Source organism: Choloepus didactylus, chromosome X (genome assembly GCF_015220235.1).
Source record: "Choloepus didactylus isolate mChoDid1 chromosome X, mChoDid1.pri, whole genome shotgun sequence".
Classification (NCBI taxonomy): domain Eukaryota; kingdom Metazoa; phylum Chordata; class Mammalia; order Pilosa; family Megalonychidae; genus Choloepus; species Choloepus didactylus.
Window position 1 is genome coordinate 76,996,710 of NC_051334.1, and position 22,978 is coordinate 77,019,687.

Sequence of the window (22,978 nt, forward strand, 5' to 3'; positions counted from 1 at the left end):
TGAAGCTTACAAAGTGATTAAATGAGAGCAAAGGGTAGCAACAGGGAAGGTAAGATTTAACAAAGGATTATGAATACTGAAACTTAAATAAATGAATAAATGAATAAATAAATAAATAAATAAATATTTTAGATGTTAGGGTATTAGAATAGCTAGAAGGAAATAACTGAAATGGTGGGACAGTAATCTACAGCATTCTTTGAAATTTGCTTTACAGCTGTTCATTGAATTGTGCTTTGAAAGTTAACACCTTTCTGCACATATCCTATATTTCACAATATGGAAAGAACTGAAACTGTGGAACCGTAACCCATAATATTTTTTGAAATTACCTATATAACTGCTTGTTGAGCTGTATTTTGAAAGTTAACACCTTTCTGTACATATGCTTTATTTTACATTAATGGAAATAACTGAAATTGTGGAAATGTAACCCATAGCATTTTTTGAAATTTGCTAACTACTTGTTAAATTGTACTTTGAAAGTTATCACTCTTATGTATATATGTTAAAGTTCACGATAAAAAATGCACAAAAAAGCAGCTATTATGAGTAAGTTCAAAGAGCCACAGGAAACCATGCTTAAAAAGGTAAAAGAAGGTACGAGGACAAAATCTCATTGAATAGAGAATATCAATAAAAAGATATAAATGATAAAATACAACCAAATGGAAATCCTGGCATTAATAAGTAAAATAACAAATGAAAACAAAATGAAAAATTATCTGGAGGGAGCTCAATAGCAGATTTGAGCTGGCAGAGGACTAGAAGGTAGAGAAATAGAGATTATGTAATATGAAGGAGAGAGATAAAAAAGAATAAAGAAAAATTAACAGAGCCTAAGAAAAATATGGGACCCCATTAAGTGCACCAACACGTGTAATGAAAGTACCAAAAGGAGAGGAGCTGGAGAAAGGAGCAGAAAAAAGAAACTGAAGAAATAAAAGGCATATAGTTGGAAAGGAAGAAGTCAAACTATCTCAGTTTGCAGATGACATCATCCTGTACCTAAAAAATACTAAAAATCTACTAAAGAAGCTATTAGAACTAACAAATAGTTTCAGCAAAATTGCAGGATATAAGATCAAAATAGAAAAATCAATTGTATTTCTAGATACTAGCAATCAACAATCTGAAAATGAAATCAAGAAAATAATTCCATTTACAATGGCATCAAAGAGAATAAAATTCTTAGGAATATATTTAACAAAAGAACCGCAAAATGTATACTCTGAAAACTACAAAACATGTTGAAAGAAAATTAAGATCTAAATAAACGGAAAGAAATTCCACATTCCTGAATCAGAAGACTTAACATTGGCAAGATGGTAATACTTCTCAAATTGATCTACAAATTGAATGCAATTCCTATCAAATCTTAGTTGGCTCTTTTCAGAAATTGATGAGCTGACCTTAACATTCATATAGAAATTCAAGGGGCCCAGGATAGCTAAAATACTCTTAAATTAGAAGACCAGAGTTGGAGGACTCATATTTCCTGATTTTAAAACTTACTACAAAGCTACAGTAACCAAGACTGTCACACTGGCAACAAACCCTTGCATTTTTGGTTGATTTTTGACAAGGGGACCAAGGCCACTCGATAAGGAAAACAGTCTTTTCAACAAATGGTGCTGGGATGACTGGATATCCACATGCAAAAGAGCGAAGCTGGGCCCATACCTCACATCATACACAAAAATTAAGTTCAAATGGATCATAGACTTAAATTTAAGAGCCCAAACAATAAAACTCCTAGAATAAAACAGGAGCAAATCTTTGTGAAACTTGGGTTAGGTAAAGGCTTCTTAGATATGACATCAAAAAGTACAAACAACTAAATTAAAAATAGATACACTGGACTTCATCAAAAGTAAAAAAAATTTGTGCTTCAAATTAACACCATTAAGAAAGTGACATGATAATGCACAGAATGGGAAAATATTTGCAAGGCATATATCTGATAAGAGACTTGTATCTAGAATATATAAAGAAATCTTAGAATTCCACAATAAAAAGACAAATAACCCAATTAAAATATGGGCAAAGGACTTGAGCAGACATTTCTCCAAAGAAGATATACAAATGAACAAGAGCACATGAAAAGATTCTCGACATCATTAGCTGTCAGGGAGCTGCAAATCAAAACACAATGACGTGCCCACTCGAATGGCTATAATAAAAAAGACAGACAATAATGAGAGTTGATGAGGATGTGGACAAATTTGGAACCTCATAAAATACTGGTGGGAATATAAAATGGCGTGCTCACTGTGGAAAACAGTTTGGCAGCTACTCAGAATGCTAAATGTAGAATAACTATATGACACTTCTATGTATATACTGAAAAGAAATGAAAAAATATGTCCATACAAACAGCTGCCCATGAAGGTTCACAGCAGCATTATTCATGACAGCCCAAAATGGAAACAATCCAAATGTCCATCAACTGATGAACGTATAAACAAAATGTGGTAATATGAACACAAAGGAATATTATTCAGCAACTAAAAGGAATGAAGTAATAATACATGCTACAACATGAATAAACCTTGAAAACATTATGCTAAGCAAAGGATGAAATACACTGAGGGAAAGTGATTATTTTGACAGTTTCGATTTAGAAATAAATACAAAATAGAACAAAAATAATAGAAGTATTTTCCTGAGACAAGAACTGTTCACATTTTAATTCGGGACAACCCTAAACCATCAATCATTGTTAGGTAAAAGAGAACAGTGCCCCCAAACATTTCTATTGTCTTTTCTCTACTTCCACCAGGATCCCAGGCTGCTGATAGTGAGGTCAACTCAGGAAGGGTATGTATCTGATAGAGAACAATTTGGACTGTTTTCCAAACCCAAATATCAATAGTTTTTAGTTTTTAGATTAATTTCTTTTCTAGACCTCTGTCCTCTTTAATTATGTACATATGAGATGTGGCAAGGCTTGTAATTCATTACAGGGCTATACAGTTAAGGAGAACAGAAATACGAATATTGTTTTCAAGAGTTTTCCATTTTTTGTTTGGCTGCCATGTGACCTAAATCTGTTCAGCTAGAGAGATTTGAAATCATAGGTCATTACGGATTATTGCGTCAAACCAAAGAAATTTAATCAGAGATCTGTCTTCCCCAAACTGTAAGATTCATGAGGCCAAGCAACACATCTGTTTGTTCCCTATTTTATCTATATATCTGGCACAAAATTGGAACTCAATATTTACTAAATGAATTAATAACCAGAAGAATAGCCTACTCAGTGTTTTCAAGCTTAAGAGTCCCTCAAATCACCTAGAGAGCTTATAAAAATGGATTGCTGGTGACTCCCAGGATGAGCCTGGTCCTAGCATTGTGAGATTGAGAATATCTTCTCGACCAAAAGAGGGAAAAGAAATGGAACAAAATAACGTTTCAGCGGCTAAGACAATTCAAATAGAGTTGAGAGATCATTCTGGAGGTTATTCTTATGCATTATATAGATATTCATTTTTAGTTCTGAGTATATTAGGATAGATAGAAGGAAATACCTGAAACAGCTGACCTGTAATCCAGTAGCCTTGATTCTTGATGATGATAGTATAACTATATAGCTTTTGTACAGTTTGTATATATTATGACACCCAGAAAAAGCCATATTCTTTCATGCAATCTTGTGGGTGTAGATGTATTAGTGTTGATTAGGTTGGGACCTATTGGTTCAGTGTTTCCATGGAGATGTGACTCAATCAACTGTGGGTGAGACCTTCCATTGGATTACTTCTATGGAGGTGTTGCCCCATCCATTCAGGGTGGGTCTTTATCGGATCACTGGAGTACTTTAAAAAGAGTCTGTACACAGGCCCAGATGCAGAGCACTGTGAGTGACATTTTTGAGAGCAACTGAGAATGACATTTTGAAGAGAAGCTGCAGCTAGGAGAGGACAAAACTCCCCAAGAGTAACATTTTGGAGAACGTCATTTTGAAATGTTTAACCTGGGAGCAAGTGGATGCCAGCCATGTGCCTTCTGGGCTAACAGAGGTTTTCCTGACACCAATGGCCATCCTTCAGTGAAGATACCCAATTGTTGATGCCTTACCTTGGACAGTTTATGGCCTTCAGACTGTAACTTTGTAACCAAATAAACCCCCATTATAAAAGCCAATCCATTTCTGGTGTTTTGCTTAACGACAGCATTAGCAAACCAGAACATGAGGTGACCATATGATTGTGAAAACCCTGTGACTGATACTCCCTTTATCCAGTGTTTGGGCTGATGAATAATACAATAAAGACAAAAATAAATAAATAAATAAAGGGGGGGGGATAAGGGGTATGGGATGCTTTGGGTGTTCTTTATTTTTATCATGATTTTCTTTTTCTTTCTTTCTTTCTTTTTTTTTTTGGAGTAATGAAAATGCTCTAAAATTGACTGTGGTGATGAATGCACAGCTATGTGCTGATACTATGAGCCACAGATTGTATTCCTTGTATGGATTATATGGTATCTGAATATATCTCAATAAAATTACATTAAAAAATGGATTGCTGGGTCTCACCCCCAGTCTTTCTGATTCAGTAGGGCTAGGGTGGGGGCCAAGAATTTGTGCTTTAAACAAGTTCCTGGGTGATACTGATGCTGCCTAGTACAGTGCAAAGTGCATGGTAGACAAGTAGTAAATATTATATTAGTTGAAGTAGTAAATTAATAAACAGGTGCTTCACATATACTTAATAAATTGAATTACGTTTTCTGAAATGAAAGAGAAGGTGGAGTTGACCAACCTTCCCTTTCTTTTTGGGTAAGAAATAGAAAGATCTCACTCCAAACATTAAGTTGCTTTAAACTTATCTTCATTTTTGATTGATTTTTTCTTTTTAGTCCATCAGTATATGTCATGATTTATATAACAACATATTCAAAGCACTTATAAATGACATATAATACAAGATGATACAAGTTACCAGAAGTGATGGTGACATCAAATCTATACCCAGGGGGTGACCACCATTGTACTAAGAAAAAAAGTTGAGAAAATAAAATTTTAAAAGGGATGATAAAAGGAAACCATTATTTGTGTCTTAAAAAGTTATTGTTAGAGTAAAACTACTGACTATTCAAGTAACTAGCTGGCATGTTATTATTAAAAAGCTGATAAAAAGAGCCTTACTCTAGAAGTCATGGTAAGTCAAGACAAATGAAACTACTTAACAAATTAATTATTTTTATAAATCAGGAAAGGGAGCATTGGTGAGTTGATAGAAAAAAGGGATTTGGACAATATGAAATACCAGATAGGCAGATGAGGGTGGAAATCAATGTTTAGAAATAAGTAAGTTAGGAAAATTCAGGGCTCTCAGTCCTCTAAACTATAGACCTAATGATTTTGGCTTCCTTGAAGACCCAGAGGTAATGGAAGTAGAGGAAAAAAAATGATATGGCTAAATAGGTCAAGTCTTTAGTATCATAATAATCTAGCTGGGAACATGGATTTCAAATTCCAAATATATAATGAGTTTATAATACTGTGTGACTATAAATAACTATAAAATGTTTAGCTGATCACTCTCAACCAAAACAAAGATTTTTACCAACAACATCAATTTTACTATTCAATACTGAATGTAGTTTTTTTTCAGATAGGAACAATGTTCAGATTATTCAAGTTATCTGGAAAGAAAGTGAAAAACAGACACTTTTTTAATTGCAGGCCTGTTCTTACTCCATTTTCGTTCTTGACCTTGCATAAATATAAATGTGAAAGGGTATTTAATGGATATATACAAATTAAGTTTACTTCAAACGAAGTTTCAAATATTAGCTTATAATCCTCCTAAGTGGCTTTTTTTTTTTAAACAAAATCTCCATTTTACTTCTCTTCCGGATGTGTTTCAAAACTCTATGTGATCATAAATCTAATTGGAAAGCAGTAGTAGTTTCAAGCTTTTCATAAAAAGTGCTACCAGGAAAAGACCAACTCTAAACTTGGAGATTTTGAAATCATATTATTTCCCAGAGTTTTAAAAGAAGTAGTTATGTAATATTGTGTTAACTATAGCTTTGTGTAACACAACAACTCATCTTTTCTCATCTGCAGGGAAAAATGAGAAAGAGGCCACAATATGGTGTTTAGGGACTCCAACAAACTCCCAGACTGATTTAGATGTTTGTCCTCTAAGTGCCCATAACACCCTTCGTATATGACTATCATGACAATGATTAAAATCTAATTTCAGGACAATATCTGAAACTAGATTAAAAAATAAGGCCCTCACCTATCTGGTGTTCTCTCTACTAACCATTCTTAAGAGTGAGAAATAACAGTCTAGTTTCGTAAAGAAAGTTAATTCCAAAATTATATGCTAATCCTAACAAGAGGAATTTAGAGTTTCAATTTCTTATCAGAAGCAAATTACTTTCCTCCTAAAATTAGTAAAATAGCTTGATTCAGAAAAAGGAAAACTATCCACAAAATGACTGATACAAAGGAGAATCAAACAAGAGAATCCATGGCTTGTTATCTTATTTGTAGAAGTGCCATGAGCTCATGCATATTATATAGGCAGATTAAACTATGTTAAAGGATCCCTAGTCGTTTCACCTGACTCTCAGTTGAGACAGACAGTCTACGTAATTCCACCCGAAAAATAAATTGTTCGAATTAAACTCAGGACATGAAACAAAATAAATGATCCTAACAAAGCCTGATTCCAAAAGAAGGTTCTTAAAGCAGAATATCCCAGATTATCTCCCAAATATCTTACCTGTTTTATCTCACTTTTTAACTGCATAATCCCAGTTCGTTGAGTTTTGGTTGCTTCAACAGCACCAATCTCATGGATAGAAATAGCAGGGCTGACATTTGAATCAGTAGGACGAACTATAACATGACAAAATAGAGAAAAAGAGAGAGGATATTTTTCTCCATCACATTATAAGGACTTAGACGTATGTTCTCCTTTTATTTTTTTTTTCTGTTGTTTTTTTTCTTTTTTATTTGATTTTCTTTTTTTAATTTATTTGTCCTTTTATTCTGAACTTAATTTAAAAAACAACCATAACCTTGCTATTCAAACTATGGTCCATGGACCAGCAGCACCCGCATCACATGGGAACTTGTTTGGTAAGGTTTCATCCCATTCCTATTGAATCAGAATCTATATTTTAACAAGATCCTCAGGGGATTCTTATGCACATTAAGGCTTGAAAAACACTGCTTTATAATAAGGTCCTGTATCCCGTCCATCTGACAATACCTATTTAGTGGTCCTAAGCCTAAAAGTTGAGCATAACTGATAACTCTTTTCATTTGCTGTTTTAGGTACTCAACACCAACTACCACTGCCAAGATCTGTTTGTGACTGACTCCTAAATGTATATGAATTTCAAGTTGACAAGACACAGCAGATGCAGTATAGCAGCCACATACACACACATAAACACACACCACTGTAGGTGCTACTGGTTTATTGCCAATTCAATACAAGAAAGTTTCAAATGATATGGATTATGTTGAAATAGGGATGTCCTAAAGTGGAGACTTAGAATAATGTAAGGGAATGGATGAAACAGTTATGAAAGAAACATGATAGTGATCAATCCACTCAGTTGATATATCATTGAACAAAAAACATTTGAGAGATACAAGTGTTTTTCAAATTTTGTTCCAGAAGTCAATTTTGTTTTTAATTGTTTTATATACCAGGGTTCTATTTATTTTGGAGCAAAAGGTTCCTCTGATAAAAGAAAAAACATTTTAAAAGCAATGAGACACTTGACATGAACATTCTGAAATGCAAATTCAACCTTACCACTTCGATCCACTCCAAACTGCTTGCCACTGAGTATGTGATGAAGGAGACTCTTCATAGCTGAAGGACTGAGATTCATCAGGCCCTCTGTGGCTTCCTCAGCTAGTCAGCAGAAACATTAGGACAGAAGGATTTCTAATCTGCCTGTCATGTTCCCTGCCCCACGCCCCGCCTTCTATTTCTTTTCTTGCTTACAATTTCTGAGGCCCTTGATTGGAAGACTAGAATTACAAAATAAATTTCTAGCCCCACACCGCTTAGCTAGGAGTTACTATATGTGATAAATTTTCAATTATTTAAGGACTCATTATCCCATTTATGGACTAACCAGGTCCTCAATTTCTTTGTCACCTCCTTTCTACACCATTAGAGTACTCAGCAGTTTAACTTTGAAGATGAGAAGAATGAAAGACAACCATGGAACTGGAGACCATTAAGAAGAGAAAGGCAACAAACGCAAGGGCCACTATATGAATAAGGGCTAAAATAATTAAAACTTCTCAGCCTGGAAATATAGAGACTTAAAACAGATATGAATCCATAAATTTATGAAGAGTATTGAGACAGGATAACTTGAACTCATTCATCAACATCAAATACTTATTAAGAATCTGTGAGAGGCGGGGCAAGATGGTGGAGTGGTGAGGAGCAGAATTTCGTCTCTCCCCTAGAGCAGCTGGCAATTACCCAAGAACTATATGAAACAGTGTTTTCGGGGTCTCCAGTAACCAGTCACACATTGGACACAAGTTTGGAATTGGAGGAAAAGCTGAGATCACAGCGAACATTCCCCCGGCACGGGTGGAACTGAAGCGGTTGGAGAGTAATTATCAGACAATAGCCGAAAGCATATCTTTGAATGCTCTGACACTGACAAAACTTCCAGGCTGGGGAAAGACTTTTAAAAGAGACTCTTTATTTTTTTGCTTTTTTCTTTTTCTTGATTTCTTTTCTATTGTTTTTTTTTTTTTAATCTGAAAGTAATAAATGTGGTTATTTTCTATTGGAAAGCCCAGGTTGAGGGACTAGGCTGGGCTTGGGGGAGACAGAGTACCCACAGTGTGTTTGAATTCCGTATATGCTACTGAAGGCCTCCATGCCCGTCTTTAATTGGCAACTCAGGCTGACCAAGGAATCTACCTGGAGAGGCCCCAAAGAGGAGAGGGGAGATGGGAATAGTGCCCCTGAGAGACAACTGGAGTTCTGAGGATTGGGAGAGTGGAGGGAGGTCCAGCTCAACTGGCAGTCCTCCTTCTGGGAATTCAGACTCCAGGGGCTGGAATTCAGATTCCCGCTTCAGTCAGCCACGCCACTGACAGGATCAGAGTCACCAGGAGAACTAAAGTCTCCACACCTCCTTACACTGGTGGGGGAGCAGCGGGCTGGCCAGCGCCACCTGCTGGACAGGAGAGGAAAAGCACCAATTCTAAAGGCCTCATAGGAGGGTCTCATTCTCAGGAAAACTCCATACCCTCCCAATGAGACCTGGGCTTCACTAGACTGGGAAAATCTGACTAGGGTCGACCATATCTGAGGAGACTAACTCACAAAAAGTTTACATAGAGGCATAGCAAGAAACAGAAAAAACAAGAGGGGAAAAATTCTGATCAACTAAATAGAACCTAAGTTAGAGGTCTAGAATAAGTTGAACTGAATAGCAGAGGCCAGAGAACAAAGCCAACCAACAAGAAAACCACTAGGTAAAAGACAGAAAACAAGCTCCAAAATAAACTAATCAAGAAAATCAGATGCCTAGACAACTTAAGATAACAAGCCATACCAGGAAACATGAAAACATGGAAAAGCCAAAGGAACAAACTAATAGCTCAGCTGAGACACAGGAGTGGAGGCAACTAATGCTAAATAAATTTGATGAAATGAAGGAAGTTATAGCAAAAGAGCTGAAGGATATAAAGAAGACACTGGCTGACCATAAAGAAGAATTCATAAACTTAAAAAAACAAATGGCAGAACTCATGGGAATGAAGGCCACAATGGAGGAGATGAAAAACACAATGGAGGGACACAACAGTAGATTTGAACAGGCAGAAGAAAGGATCAGTGAACTGGAAGACAGGTCATTGGAATTCATACACACAAAAGAACAGATGGTGAAAAAAATGGAAAAATATGAGCAGGGTCTTAGGGAGCTGAGTGACAACATGAAACACACACATATACGTGTTATGGGTATCCCAGAAGGAGAAGAGAGGGGAAAAGGGGCAGAAAGAGTAACAGAAGAAATAGTCACTGAAAATTTCCCAACTCTTATAAAAGACAGAAAATTAGAGATTCAAGAAGTACAATGTACCCCAAATAGAATAGATCCCAATAGACCTACTCCAAGACACTTACTGGGCAGATTGTCCAACGTCAAAGACAAAGAGAAGATTCTGAAAGCAGCAAGAGAAAAGCAATCCATCACATACAAGGGAAGGTCAATAAGACTATGTACAGATTTCTCTGCAGAAACCATGGAGGCAAGAAGACAGTGGCATGATATATTTAAGATACTGAAAGAGAAAAACTGCCAATCAAGAATTCTATATCCAGCAAAACTTTCCTTCAAAAATGAGGGAGCGATTAAAACATTTTCAGACAAACAGACACTGAGAGACTTTGTGAATAAGAGACCGGCGCTACAAGAAATACTAAAGGGAGTGCTACAGGCTGATAGGAAAAGACAGGAGAGAGAGAGTTGGAGAAAAGTGCCAAAATGAAGATTATCAGGAAAGGTAAAAGGAGAGGAAAAAATAAGATATGACATATAAATTCCAAAAAATAAAGTGGTAGTAGAAAGTACTGCCCTTACAGTAATAACACTAAATGTAAATGGATTAAACTCCCCAATAAAAAGACACAGACTGGTAGAATGGATTAAAAAACAGGACCCATCTATATGCTGTCTACAAGAAACTCCCTTTAGACACAAGGACAAACATAGACTGAAAGTGAAAGGTTGGAAAAAGATATTTTATGCAAACAACAACCAGAAAAAAGCAGGAGTAGCTATATTAATATCAGACAAGTTAGACTTCAAAAGCGAAACAATTAAAAGAGACAAACAAGGACACTATATATTAATAAAAGGGTCAATTCATCAAGAAAACATAACAGTCATAAATATTTATGCACCAAGCCAGAATGCCCCAAAATTCATGAGGAAAACACTGCGATCACGGAAAGGAGAAATAGATATCTCTACAATAATAGTTGGAGACTTCAATACACCACTCTCATAAATGGATAGGACATCTAGACAGAGGATCACTAAAGAAACAGAGATGTTGAATTGTATGATAAATGAACTAGACTTGACAGACATCTATAGAACACTACATCCAACAACAGCAGGATACACTTTTTTCTCAAGTGCTCATGGAACATTCTCTAGGATAGACCACATGTTGGGTCACAAAGCAAGTCTCAACAAATTTAAAAATATTGATATTATACAAAACACTTTCTCAGACCACAACGGAATGAAGTCGGAAATAAATAAAAGGCAGAAGGTCATAAAATTCACAAACATATGGAGGCTAAACAACACCCTCTTAGAAAACCAGTGGGTAAAGGAAGAAATTACAAGAGAAATTAGTAAATACCTTGAGGCAAATGACAATGAAAACACAACTTATCAAAATTTATGGGATGCAGCAAAGGCGGTGATGAGAGGGAAATTTATTGCCCTAAATGCCTATATTAAAAGAGAAGAGAGAGCAAAAATTGAAGAGTTAACTGCTCACCTGGAGGAATTAGAGAAAGAACAGCAAACTAACCCCAAAGCAAGCAGAAGGGAAGAAATAACAAAGATTAGACCAGAAATAAATGCAATTAAGAACAGGAAAACAATAGAGAGAATCAACAAAACCAGAAGTTGGTTCTTTGAGAAAATCAATAAAATCGATGGACCACTGGCTAGGCTAACAAAAAAAAGAGAGAGCAGATGCAAATAAATGCAATCAGAAATGGGAAAGGAAATATAACTACCGACCCTGCAGAAATTAAGGAGATAATGAGAAGATACTATGAGCAACTATATGCTAATAAACTAGACAACTTAGATGAAATGGACAACTTCCTAGAAAAGCATAAACAACCAACATTAACTCAAGAAGAAATAGATGACCTCAACAAACCAATCACAAGTAAAGAGATTGAGTCAGTCATCAAAAAGCTTCCAAAAAGGAAAAGCCCAGGACTAGATGGTATCACATGTGAATTCTACCAAGCATTCAAGAACGAATTAGTACTAATCCTGCTCAAACTCTTCAAAAAAATTGAAGAAGAGGGAAAACTACCTAACTCTTTCTATGAAGCCATCATCACCCTAATACCAAAACCAGGGAAAGATACTACAAAAAAAGAAAATTATAGACCAATTTCTTTAATGAATATAGATGCAAAAATCCTCAACAAAATACTCGCAAATCAAATCCAGCAGCACATTAAAAGAATTATACACCACGACCAGGTGGGATTTATTCCAGGTATGCAAGGCTGGTTCAACACAAGAAAATCAATTAATGTAATACACCACATCAATAAATCAAAGCAGAAGAACCACATGATCATCTTGATTGATGCAGACAAAATTCAACATCCTTTCCTGATGAAAACACTTCAAAGGATAGGAATAGAAGGGAACTTTTTCAATATGATAAAGGCAATATATGAAAAACCCACAGCTACCATGACACTCAATGGGGAGAGACTGAAAGCTTTTCCTCTGAGATCAGGAACAAGATAGGGATGCCCACTATCACCACTGTTATTCAACATTGTGCTGGAAGTTCTAGCTAGAGCAATTAGGCAAGAAAAAGAAATAAAAGCATCCAAATTGGAGAGGAAGAACTAAAACTTTCATTATTTGCAGCTGACATGATTATATACGTAGGAAATCCAGAAAAATCTACAGCAAAGCTACTAGAACTAGTCAATGAATACAGCAAAGTAGCAGGCTACAAGATCAACATGCAAAAATCTGTAGTGTTCCTATACACAAGTAATGTGCAACAAGAGGAGGAAATCAAGAAAAAAAATCCCATTTACAATAGCAACCAAAACAATCAAGTATTTAGGAATAAAGTTAACCAAGGACACAAAAGACCTTTACATAGAAAACTATAAGAAACTGCTAAAAGAAATTTAACAAGACCTGAAAAAATGGAAGAACATACCATGTTCATGGATTGGAAGACTAAATATAGTTAAGATGGCAATTTTACCTAAACTGATTTACAGATTCAATGCAATACCAATTCAAATCCCAACAACTTACGTTACAGAAATAGAAAAACCAATAACTAAATTTATTTGGAAGGGTAAGGTGCCCCGAATAGCCAAAAATGTTGAGAAAGAGAAATGAAGTGGGAGGTCTCACACTACCTGACTTTGAAGCATATTACAAAGCTACAGTGCTCAAAACAGCATGGTACTGGCATAAGGACAGATATACTGATCAATGGAATCAAATTGAGTGTTCAGAAGTAGACCCTCACATCTATGGACAACTGATCTTTGATAAGGCAGTGAAGCCGAAGCAAGTGGGAAAGACCAGCCTGTTAAATAAATGGTGTTTGGAGAACTGGATATCCACTTCCAAAAGAATGAAAGAGGATGTCCATCTCACACCTTATACCAAAATTAACTCAAAGTGGATCAAAGACCTAAACATTAGCACCAAGACCATAAAACTCTTAGAAGAAAATGTAGGGCAATATCTTAAAGATCTTGTGAAAGGAGGTGGTTTCTTAGACCTCACACCCAAGGCAAGAGCAACCAAAGAACAAATAGACAAATGGGATCTCCTCAAAATTCAACACTTTCGTACATCACAGGACTTTGTCAGAAAAGTAAAAAGGCAACCTACACAATGGGAGATGATATTTGGAAACCACATATCAGATAAGGGTTTAATATTTCGAATATATAAAGGAATCCTGCATCTCAATAACAGAAAGACAAACAATCCAATTAAAAAATGGGAAAAAGACATGAACAGACATTTTTCTGAAGAGGAAATACAAATGGCTCAAAAGCATATGAAAAAATGCTCAACTTCACTGGCTATTAAGGAAATGCAAATCAAAACCACAATGAGATATCATCTCACACCTACCAGAATGGCCATTATCCAAAAAACAGAAAATGGCAAGTGCTGGAGAGGATGTGGAGAAAGAGGCACACTTATTCATTGTTGGTGGGAAGGTAGAATGGTGCAACCACTCTGGAAGACAGTATGGAGGTTCCTCAGGAAGCTAAGTATAGATTTGCCATATGACCCAGCTATTCCATTGCTGGGTATATACTCAGAGGAACTGAAACTTAAGACACAAACAGACATTTGTTCACCAATGTTTATTGCAGCATTATTCACAATTGCCAAGAGATGGAAACAGCCCAAATGTCCATCAAAGGACGAGTGGATAAACAAACTGTGGTCTATACACATGATGGAATATTATGCAGCTGTAAGACAGAACAAAGACATGGATCATGTAATAATGTGGACGAACCTTGAGGACATTATGTTGAGTGAAGTTATCCAGAAACAAAAGGACAGATTCTGTATGGTCTCACTAATATGAACAGACATTAATGAACAAACTTTGGGAGTTAAAAGCTGACAACACAGGCGACCAGGAGATAGAAAGAGGGCAGAGATCAGCCATTTGATGCTGAAGGACTACAGAATGTTTAGGATTGATTGCACAGATCCAGAAATAGGCAGCATAATACTGTGTGAGGGTAGCACGGTATTGTAAGTACACTGAACAAAGATGTCTGTGAGTAAAGCTGAAAGAGGTGGGATAGGAGAATGTATGACACCAGAGGTAAAGATAGATGATAAAGACTGGGACTGTATAACGTGGCAAAAACTGGAGTGGTCAATGACTGTTATTAAATATACAAATATAAAAATGTTTTTGCATGTGGGAAAGCAAATGAATGTGAACCATGTAGAAATTTGAAAAAGGGATGGTATTCACGAAAAAACATAATCAAAGCAAACTGGAGTCTATGGTCAACAGTAAGATTGTAATATACCTCCATTAAATGTAACAAAGGCAATATGCCAATGCTAAATGTATATGAGAGGGGGATATAGGGGAGTAATATGGGATTCTTGGTAGTGGTGTTATTTGCTGTCCTTAGTAGTATATTGTATTGTATGACATGTTATTTTTCTTTTTATCATTTTTTCTTATTGCTAAAAAAAAAAAAACAAACAATTTTTCTTGTAGTAATCAGTATGTTCAAGTGCTGACTGTGGTGATAAATGTACAACTTTATGATGATACCATGAACAACTGTTGTACACTGTGGATAAATGTATGGTATGTGAATATAACTCTATAACATTGTAGGAAAATATATATATAGGAATAAAAGTGTTGGAGAAAACGTGGTGAGAGGGATGATGCCTCACCAATATGGACTAACTACAATGTGTAAACTCAGAATTGAATCTTAGAACATAGCCTAATGTGGACACAATAATTGTAATAGTCCCTAGATTGTAAGCTCTTACAGCAGTTAACTCTATCCCTGAATTGTAAGGCCTATCTCTAAACTTTGAGATGCTGATCCCCTAGCGTATAACCTGATTGGTCTCTGGAACAATGCATATCTCTGAGACACCTGAAACTCAGAGCTAGAGCTTGGCAGATATGAATGTCAGTATTAGTGCATACAGCCACTTTAAAAAAAAAAAAAAAAAAAAAAAAAAGCTGAAAAACAGCCCAGACTTCAATTAGTGATATGAATGAAGCAGGTCTGGTTAAGACCAGGGCAAGCCAGGCCAAAGGGTAAAGGTTGAAACTGATCGTGTTTTAAAACTTCAATTTCATATGAGACCAAGGGAATAGATATCTATTTGGTACAGGATCTAAATTTTCTAAACGGTACAACTCTACAGTCGATTTGTTCAAACACCACAATTGCATGGAACTTTGAATAGGAAGTGAGATATGGTAGGTTAGTATAGGTTGGAGTGAAATAGTGACACATCCTAGAGTAATTTGGGCAGATAATAAAAAATATATTTACAGCCTCCCCCTCCCCAGCCTCGAGGATATGGGGGAAGGTGCGGATGTGTTGGACATCCTCACCTGGACTGGTGTTGATGTTGTCACAAACTGGCGGTTTGATGTGCTGAGCCCTCGAGCATGGGACTTGCCCTTATGAAGCTCATTACCACAAAGGAGAGTCTAAAGTTGTATGTAATGGTGCCTAAGAGTCTCCTCCTGAGTACATCTTTGTTGGTCAGATGTGGCCCTCTCTCTCTCTAACTGAGCCATCTCGACAGGTGAACTCGCTGCCCTCTCCCCTACGTGGGACCCGACTCCCAGGGATGTAAATCTCCCTGGCAACGCAGAGTATGACTCCCGGGGATGAATGTGGACCTGGCATCGTGGGACTGAAAGTATCTTCTTGACCAAAAGGGGGATGCAAAATGAGACAAAATAATTTCAGTGGCTGAGAGATTTCAAATGGAGTCGAGAGGTCACTCTGGTGGACATTTTTATGCACTAAATAGATAACACCTCTTAGGCTTTAATGTATTGGAATAGCTAGAAGTAAATACCTGAAAGTACCAAACTCCAACCCAGCAGTCTGGACTCCTGAAGACAATTATATAATAATGTAGATTACAAGGGGTGACAGTGTGATTGTGAAGACCTTGTGGATCACACCCCCTTTATCTAGTGTATGGATGAGTGGAGGAATGGGGATAAAAACTAAAGGACAAATGGGGTGGGATGGGGGGATGATTTGGGTGTTCTTTTCTCACTTTTATTTTTTATTCTTGTTCTGGTTCTTTCTGATGTAAGGAAAATGTTCAGAGATAGATTGTGGTGATGAACGCATAACTATGTGGACAGTGGATTGTATATCATGGATGATTGTATGGTGTGTGAATGTATTTCAATAAAACTGAATTTAATAAAAAAAAAGAATCTGCTATATGTAGGTCATGATTTTAAGCAATGTTAGTACAAAAAGGTAGGACAGGATGCCTGATCTTTAGAGGCTGAGCATCTATTTGGGAGAGACAGAACATGTAAACAAGATAAACAACAATAAAATATTGCACATACTAACTGCCAAATAAGAGGTATAGGTAGTAAGTGCTTTGTCTATCAGAGAAGGCATCAATCTCCAAGGATGAGACTGATAAAATTAGTGGGAAGAATTATTGAAATGGTAGGTAGAGGCCACAGTGTTAAGAGACTTGAATATCAGACACAGTTATCCTGAGGTAATTCATAAAAGGTGAAGAATGTTTGGGGGTTTATCCCTCCTCTTCTGAGGCTTATTATTGAGCAACCAGATTATCTTGTAAAACATCTCTTGATACCATAGGTAAAGAATAATATCCTAGCTTCCTCTATAACAATGATGTGGACTGGAAATCATTTGGAATCAGAAAGACCTGGATTCAAACCCCTCTTACTGACTAGCCATGCCACTTTGGGCAAGTTACATAACCTTTCTGAGTTTCAGTTTCCTTATTGGTAGAAGTGGGACTCTTCTTTTCCAGAGGGTTGTTTTAAATATTAAATTATATAATGTATATAAATGTAAAACAAAGAGCAGTGTCTGGCACATGGTAGGTATAAAATCATTATCTCTCTTTCTTAAAAGGGTTATTTACAATATACATTATAACACGGGTTTGATTTAGGTTAGACGCAAACCAATAAATTTAACCACTTGTTAGCAGCTCAGTTAAAAGGCCTTTTGGGGAAATTTAACTGAAACAATGGCTAAAATGAGTTTTATAAATGTGGTTTTATTTTTCCATGCCATCAATAAATTTTGACATTCATGCTGAAATCAAACAAATACTTTATAATAATCTGAACTGATGGTAAAAAAGAATCTTGTCATGGGGGTCCTTTATATCTCCTTGTACTTCACAGATTTCTGCTCTGCAGCTTCCACAGGCCTCAATTATTCTTCTAACTAAAACTTATATTGCTAAACATATCTATAGTTAATTTTAAAGGGAGTCCTGTCAGGTAAATATTGATTGAAATATCATCTTTGTTTATTTGTCCAAGATGCTGACTAGTCAGAATATTGACAGTATGATCAATCGATCGTTGGTGTCCACAAGCTCCACTGCCTGAATCAGAATCTAACTCAGACTGTCTACTCAAGAATGGCACACTTCCCAGATCACTCTAGGAGTTAGGAGGAAATGTACTTGGCTGAAAGCAGTTAGTTAAGTAGAATTTGGAATGCAGACCCCTCAAAAGGTAGAATTTTGAAGTTGCAGAATCAATATATAAATTTGTCATCATATCAGTCCCGATCTGTATAAATAATGACTACCTAACATGGGAATAAGATTGCTCTGTGAAGCTTCTAAGTTACTGATAAAAATGTTTCAGCTTTCTTTCTGTCCCCTTCCAAAATTACATAGACCAGCTTTAAAAAGTGGATTCTGCCTAAAATAGTTACTGGATTGGATACCTGAGCATCGAAGGGAGTGGGCCAGTTCTGTGGCCATAACTTGTATGATCAGACCAATTCGAAGTCGAAACATTTCAGCAAAAAGGCCAGGCTGGGTTCGCATATACATGGCTAGATATACCATTATTTCCTGTACACAGAATGGATACAGACAAAAATCATAGCCCAGATTTCATTACACCTATTTTGTATCCTCAAGAAATTGTCAGATCAATTGAAAATAAACTTTAAAATAGTAATTACCAGTTCAGGCTTTGCAGCTTTGCTCACCTGTGTAAGGACTGAGATGCTCATGTCCCCTTCACTGGCTTCATCTATCAGCTGAGTGAGTGCTTCATAAGGCAGAGGTCTGAGGAAGAAGACAATGAAGGACAGAATTCTGCAACCACCTAAACCTAAATGAACTGAAAAAATAAAACAGCCTTTCCCAAATACAAGTCACTGCGTCAGTATTTCATCTTTACCAATAGCATTTTGGATCTGCCAGTCTTCAAATTTCGAAGCCTTAGGTTACATTGTCTCCCCAAACTACTCTGCCTCAAATCAACTGAAGACTACTGCATTAGTTCATCCCTCTCCTCTCTCAACCTGGATCATCCCCATCCTTCAAAATTCTATTTGAAATATCCCATGATATCCTTCCAGACTCATTCCAGACTCATCGTTCATGGTTAGTCCTTAACATTTGACAGGTAACTATTATGGCTATGATGTAAAAAACTAATTTTAACCTGTCCCTTTTGGAAGTCACTTTATTACTGTACAATCGCACTTTATAGATGTATTGATTTTCTATACTTTCCATCACTTTACACACACATATATGCACATTATCTCCCACACTTCTGACTCTCCTATTGACACTAAACACTATGGGGACATGGACCATGCCATCATCTTCTTTTGGATTGCCCACAGTAGTCAAAAAATTGATATGATTTATAATAAAAGGCTCTGTTTATCATAAAAGCATAAGTGGAACTTTACAGGTTCCATGGTGGACACATGGAACATCTGACACATGATCTTAGGATTACTTCTTTTTCAGTCTCTCAGAACCTTCACATAGGAGTTTGAACTGGATCCTAGAGGCAACAAAAATCATGCAATACACTAGGAAGGAGGTGGTCTGAAGACATCAGAAAAATATCTCTGCTCACTTCTTCCTCATTTCTTCCCTATGGTACTCCGTATCTGGAACATGTTTTGTTTACAAAATAAACTCATGACACTTGGTTACAGAAGTATAACTGGCAGGTAGTGGGAATATCTTGTTTGAAATTACTCCCTGGAAGAAAAAACAGATTTTTCATAAAACTTACGGAAGAAGCTAGAATCCCTCTAAAATATTTCTCAGAAATGTATTCTGCTTGCAGATTTAAATTCTGGCACTGACACAACATGAAATTAAGCAGATTTAGTGAAGATAAGTTTTATTGGCTTTAATCTAGTGGCAAAAGGAAGACTCACATGTAAGAATTAAACTTTCTACCTCAGTCTGGCATTCAACACCCCTTACCCCCATATCCCCCCTCCAGCCCAAGCCTTTCCTAGGATGCTATTCCCACTTGGAAGCTGTGGCTGAACTGAGACAGTAACAACCTAATTATAGTATTCTTGGAGGGGTACCACCTCATTATGCTCTGCAAGTCCCCATTTTTCCCTCTGATGATGACTGTTACCCCGTTTATTTCTTCTTGAGCATTACGGAGTTTCATCATCAGCCCTGTGCTCTAGCCAGACACTTCCTTCCACCTATTTTTTCCAGAGTATAGCTCACCTTCTGTGGGCACCAATGCCAGTTGCTCTATTTGTTTTGGTTTGGTTTTTGAGTGGGAACTTTGGGAAAATCAATAAATAAAAAAAGTTTGAGTACTACTCCCTCTGAGTTTCCTCTTTCATTTTCTCATGCATTGTCATTACCATCATCCTCTCTATGAGTGTTTCTGATGGAAATATACACATGTAGGAAGTTATCTGTTGACAGATCAGGGCAAGAGAATTGTGGTAATCCCACACAGCTCCTTACAGGCTCAGAGCAGTTTAATGAACTCCAACCAAAAACTATACTCATGCAGAGATGGTCTTTTCTCGAGGTTCTGGAGGGAGTCCTACCGTCAAGTGTTTCTGGTGGGAGAGAAGGTCTGTGCAGGCCTAAGAAGAGACAGCATAAAACCATTTTCCTTCCCATAACACTTCAGATTTCCCTGAAAATTTCTTCTTTGAGCCTAGAAATCTTTGCTCCCCCTTAATGGCCTATTAAACGCTCTTCCTAAGGAAATACCATGAAGATCAGAAAGGAGGGATTTCTAGGAAGGAATAATGAGTTATTCTCATCTCCTAGGAGGTAGAAACTGTTAGCCTAGGGTAAATTCATTTTAAGATCTAGAACTCTTACAGCTTATAACACCCCTACAAGCCTACAATTTTTATGGTTCATTCACAAACAAAAAAGCTATCGGAATATCAGAAACTATGCGGGAAAGACAGTATTTCAAATGAACAGAGGCTATGGTTGCCTAACAGAAAACAATTATGGAAACTAACTTTAAATAAAAAAGCCTCCCCAATTATATTTGTTATGTCTAGAATACTTCAAGAATGTTTAGTACCTCATCAAGGGCTTCCACCTTCTTCCTTAATATCCCAGATATGTATTCGATCAGGCACCAGTGTCGAATTCCTCCAACTTTGCCATATAGTTCAGTAAGAAGTCCTCTGACTGTAGCATCCCCTTCATCGTACAATCCAGTGTCCCTGTCAGGTCCTCTGGAATTTTAAAGCCAGGACTAAATTAATTATAAATAAAGCCTCTAGCAACAATCTTTTATTTCAGTGCTTATAAGGAATACATCTGTTTCTGATAGGTCTCCCTCATTAAGAAACTAATGTTATTTACTACTAATCCTTGTAGAACTATGATTGACAGTAAGCCCCGAAAGTCAAATACCTAGACAAGAATAAGTCTTAGTTTAAGCTGTGTTTTGACAAAATACATTCTTTTAACCACATTCTTTACAGGCTTCAACTTAGCTGAAATTAAAGACAAAGATTTAATCTAACAACTGAAAGTTTAGAAAGTATGCTACACTGAAGGAACTAATAGAGAAGTAAGAGGGATGTGTGCTTATTTTAAGGGATACATATATATTATTGTTATAAAAATTACTATAACAGAAGTCAACTATGAAATGCCACAAAAGATACATAAAGTTCTATGAAATGAGGAATTTAATATATGATAAAGGTGGATTATTCTGTAAATGATATGGAAACAATCAGGTAGTCATATAAAAAAAAAGTTGGATCCATACCAGAATTGATCCATACCAGAAATCCAACTTTATCAAAGATTTAAATGTAAAGGTACATTTATCAAGGATTTAAACATAAAGGTACATAAACACAGGGTAAGTGTTTTATAACTTTGGAGGGAAAAGGACTTTTAAACTATGAAACATACATCAGAAGCTATAAAAGAAAAGGTTGATATGTTTGCAGATATAAAAAAAACAAAAAAATTCTTACTGCCAATACCACCTTTAGCAAACTAAAAACAGAAAAAATATTTGCAATTCATAGGCCAATTTCCCTAATATATAAACTCCAACAAACATTTGAAAATTAAAACAACAAAAGAAAACTGGCAAAAAATATCAATGGCTTTTAAACACAAAAAAAGATGTTCGACCTCATTCATAAGAAAAATGAAAATTAACACTACACTGAGATAATATTTTTATCTCTCAGATTGCGGAAAAATCCCAAAATTTGATAATACTGTTGGTGAGGCTTTTGGAAAACATGCAATTTTAATATAGTGCTGGAGGGAATAAAAATTGGGACAATCCCTTGGAGAGCTATTGGAAATATCTATCAATATTAAAAATGCTTATGTTCGTTGATCTAGCAATTCCACTTCTGGTATTTCTGTAGGATAAATTCCTTCCATTCATGTGAAATGATGTATATATACTATAAGGTTATTCGTTATACCACTGTTTGTGATAATGAATGGAAATAGTCTAAATGTCTATCAACTGGAGACTGGTTAAAAAATTATAGTATATTGGAACAATGGAATACTATGCAACCATTAACAAAATATGAGGTATATCTAGATTGTGGCAAGATTACATTTTCCAAAATGGCTGCAACAATTTTCCATCCAACATGCTTTTCTTACAATGTGACTCCAACACTCCTCCTATCAAGAGACAGGGTCTGTGTTCCCTTTCCTTGAACACAAGGGGAATGCTTGTGATTAAGATGAAAGCCATGCTATGTGATTTCTGAGGCTAGGTCATAAAAAAATGTGGCTTCTACCTGGTCCTTTTTTGGGACATTGACTCTTGCAACCTAGTCACCATGCTATGAGGAAGAGAGAGACACATGGAGCGGCCATTTGTAGGAGTTAGTAGCCAACATCCAGAATCAACCCCCAGACATATGAGTGAGCAAGCCTTGAGATGACTGCAGCCCTGACACTGTCTGATTACAACTATTAAGAAACCCTGAATGAGAACTGCTTAGCTGAGCCCAGCAAGCCCTAGAACCATCCCTCAAAAGAAAATGAAGAAAATTTTAATTTTTGTTATTTTATGTCATAAGTTTTGGGATGATTTGTTATACAGCAATAGATGACTGGAATATATATGCAGCGATCATCAAGATATATATTTTAAGTGAAATAAACAACA

General features: G+C 36.3%; 1 protein-coding gene across 1 annotated transcript in view; it reads right to left on the reverse strand.

The window, feature by feature from the left end:
* PHKA1 (phosphorylase kinase regulatory subunit alpha 1) overlaps positions 1–22,978 on the reverse strand; it is a 277,140-nt gene that overhangs the window by 11,447 nt on the left and 242,715 nt on the right. The window contains 8 exon segments of the mRNA XM_037821427.1: positions 4,947–4,997; positions 6,584–6,622; positions 6,747–6,862; positions 7,794–7,895; positions 18,279–18,408; positions 18,549–18,627; positions 20,353–20,432; positions 20,891–21,047. Coding sequence (XP_037677355.1) covers positions 4,947–4,997; positions 6,584–6,622; positions 6,747–6,862; positions 7,794–7,895; positions 18,279–18,408; positions 18,549–18,627; positions 20,353–20,432; positions 20,891–21,047 — 754 coding nt within the window.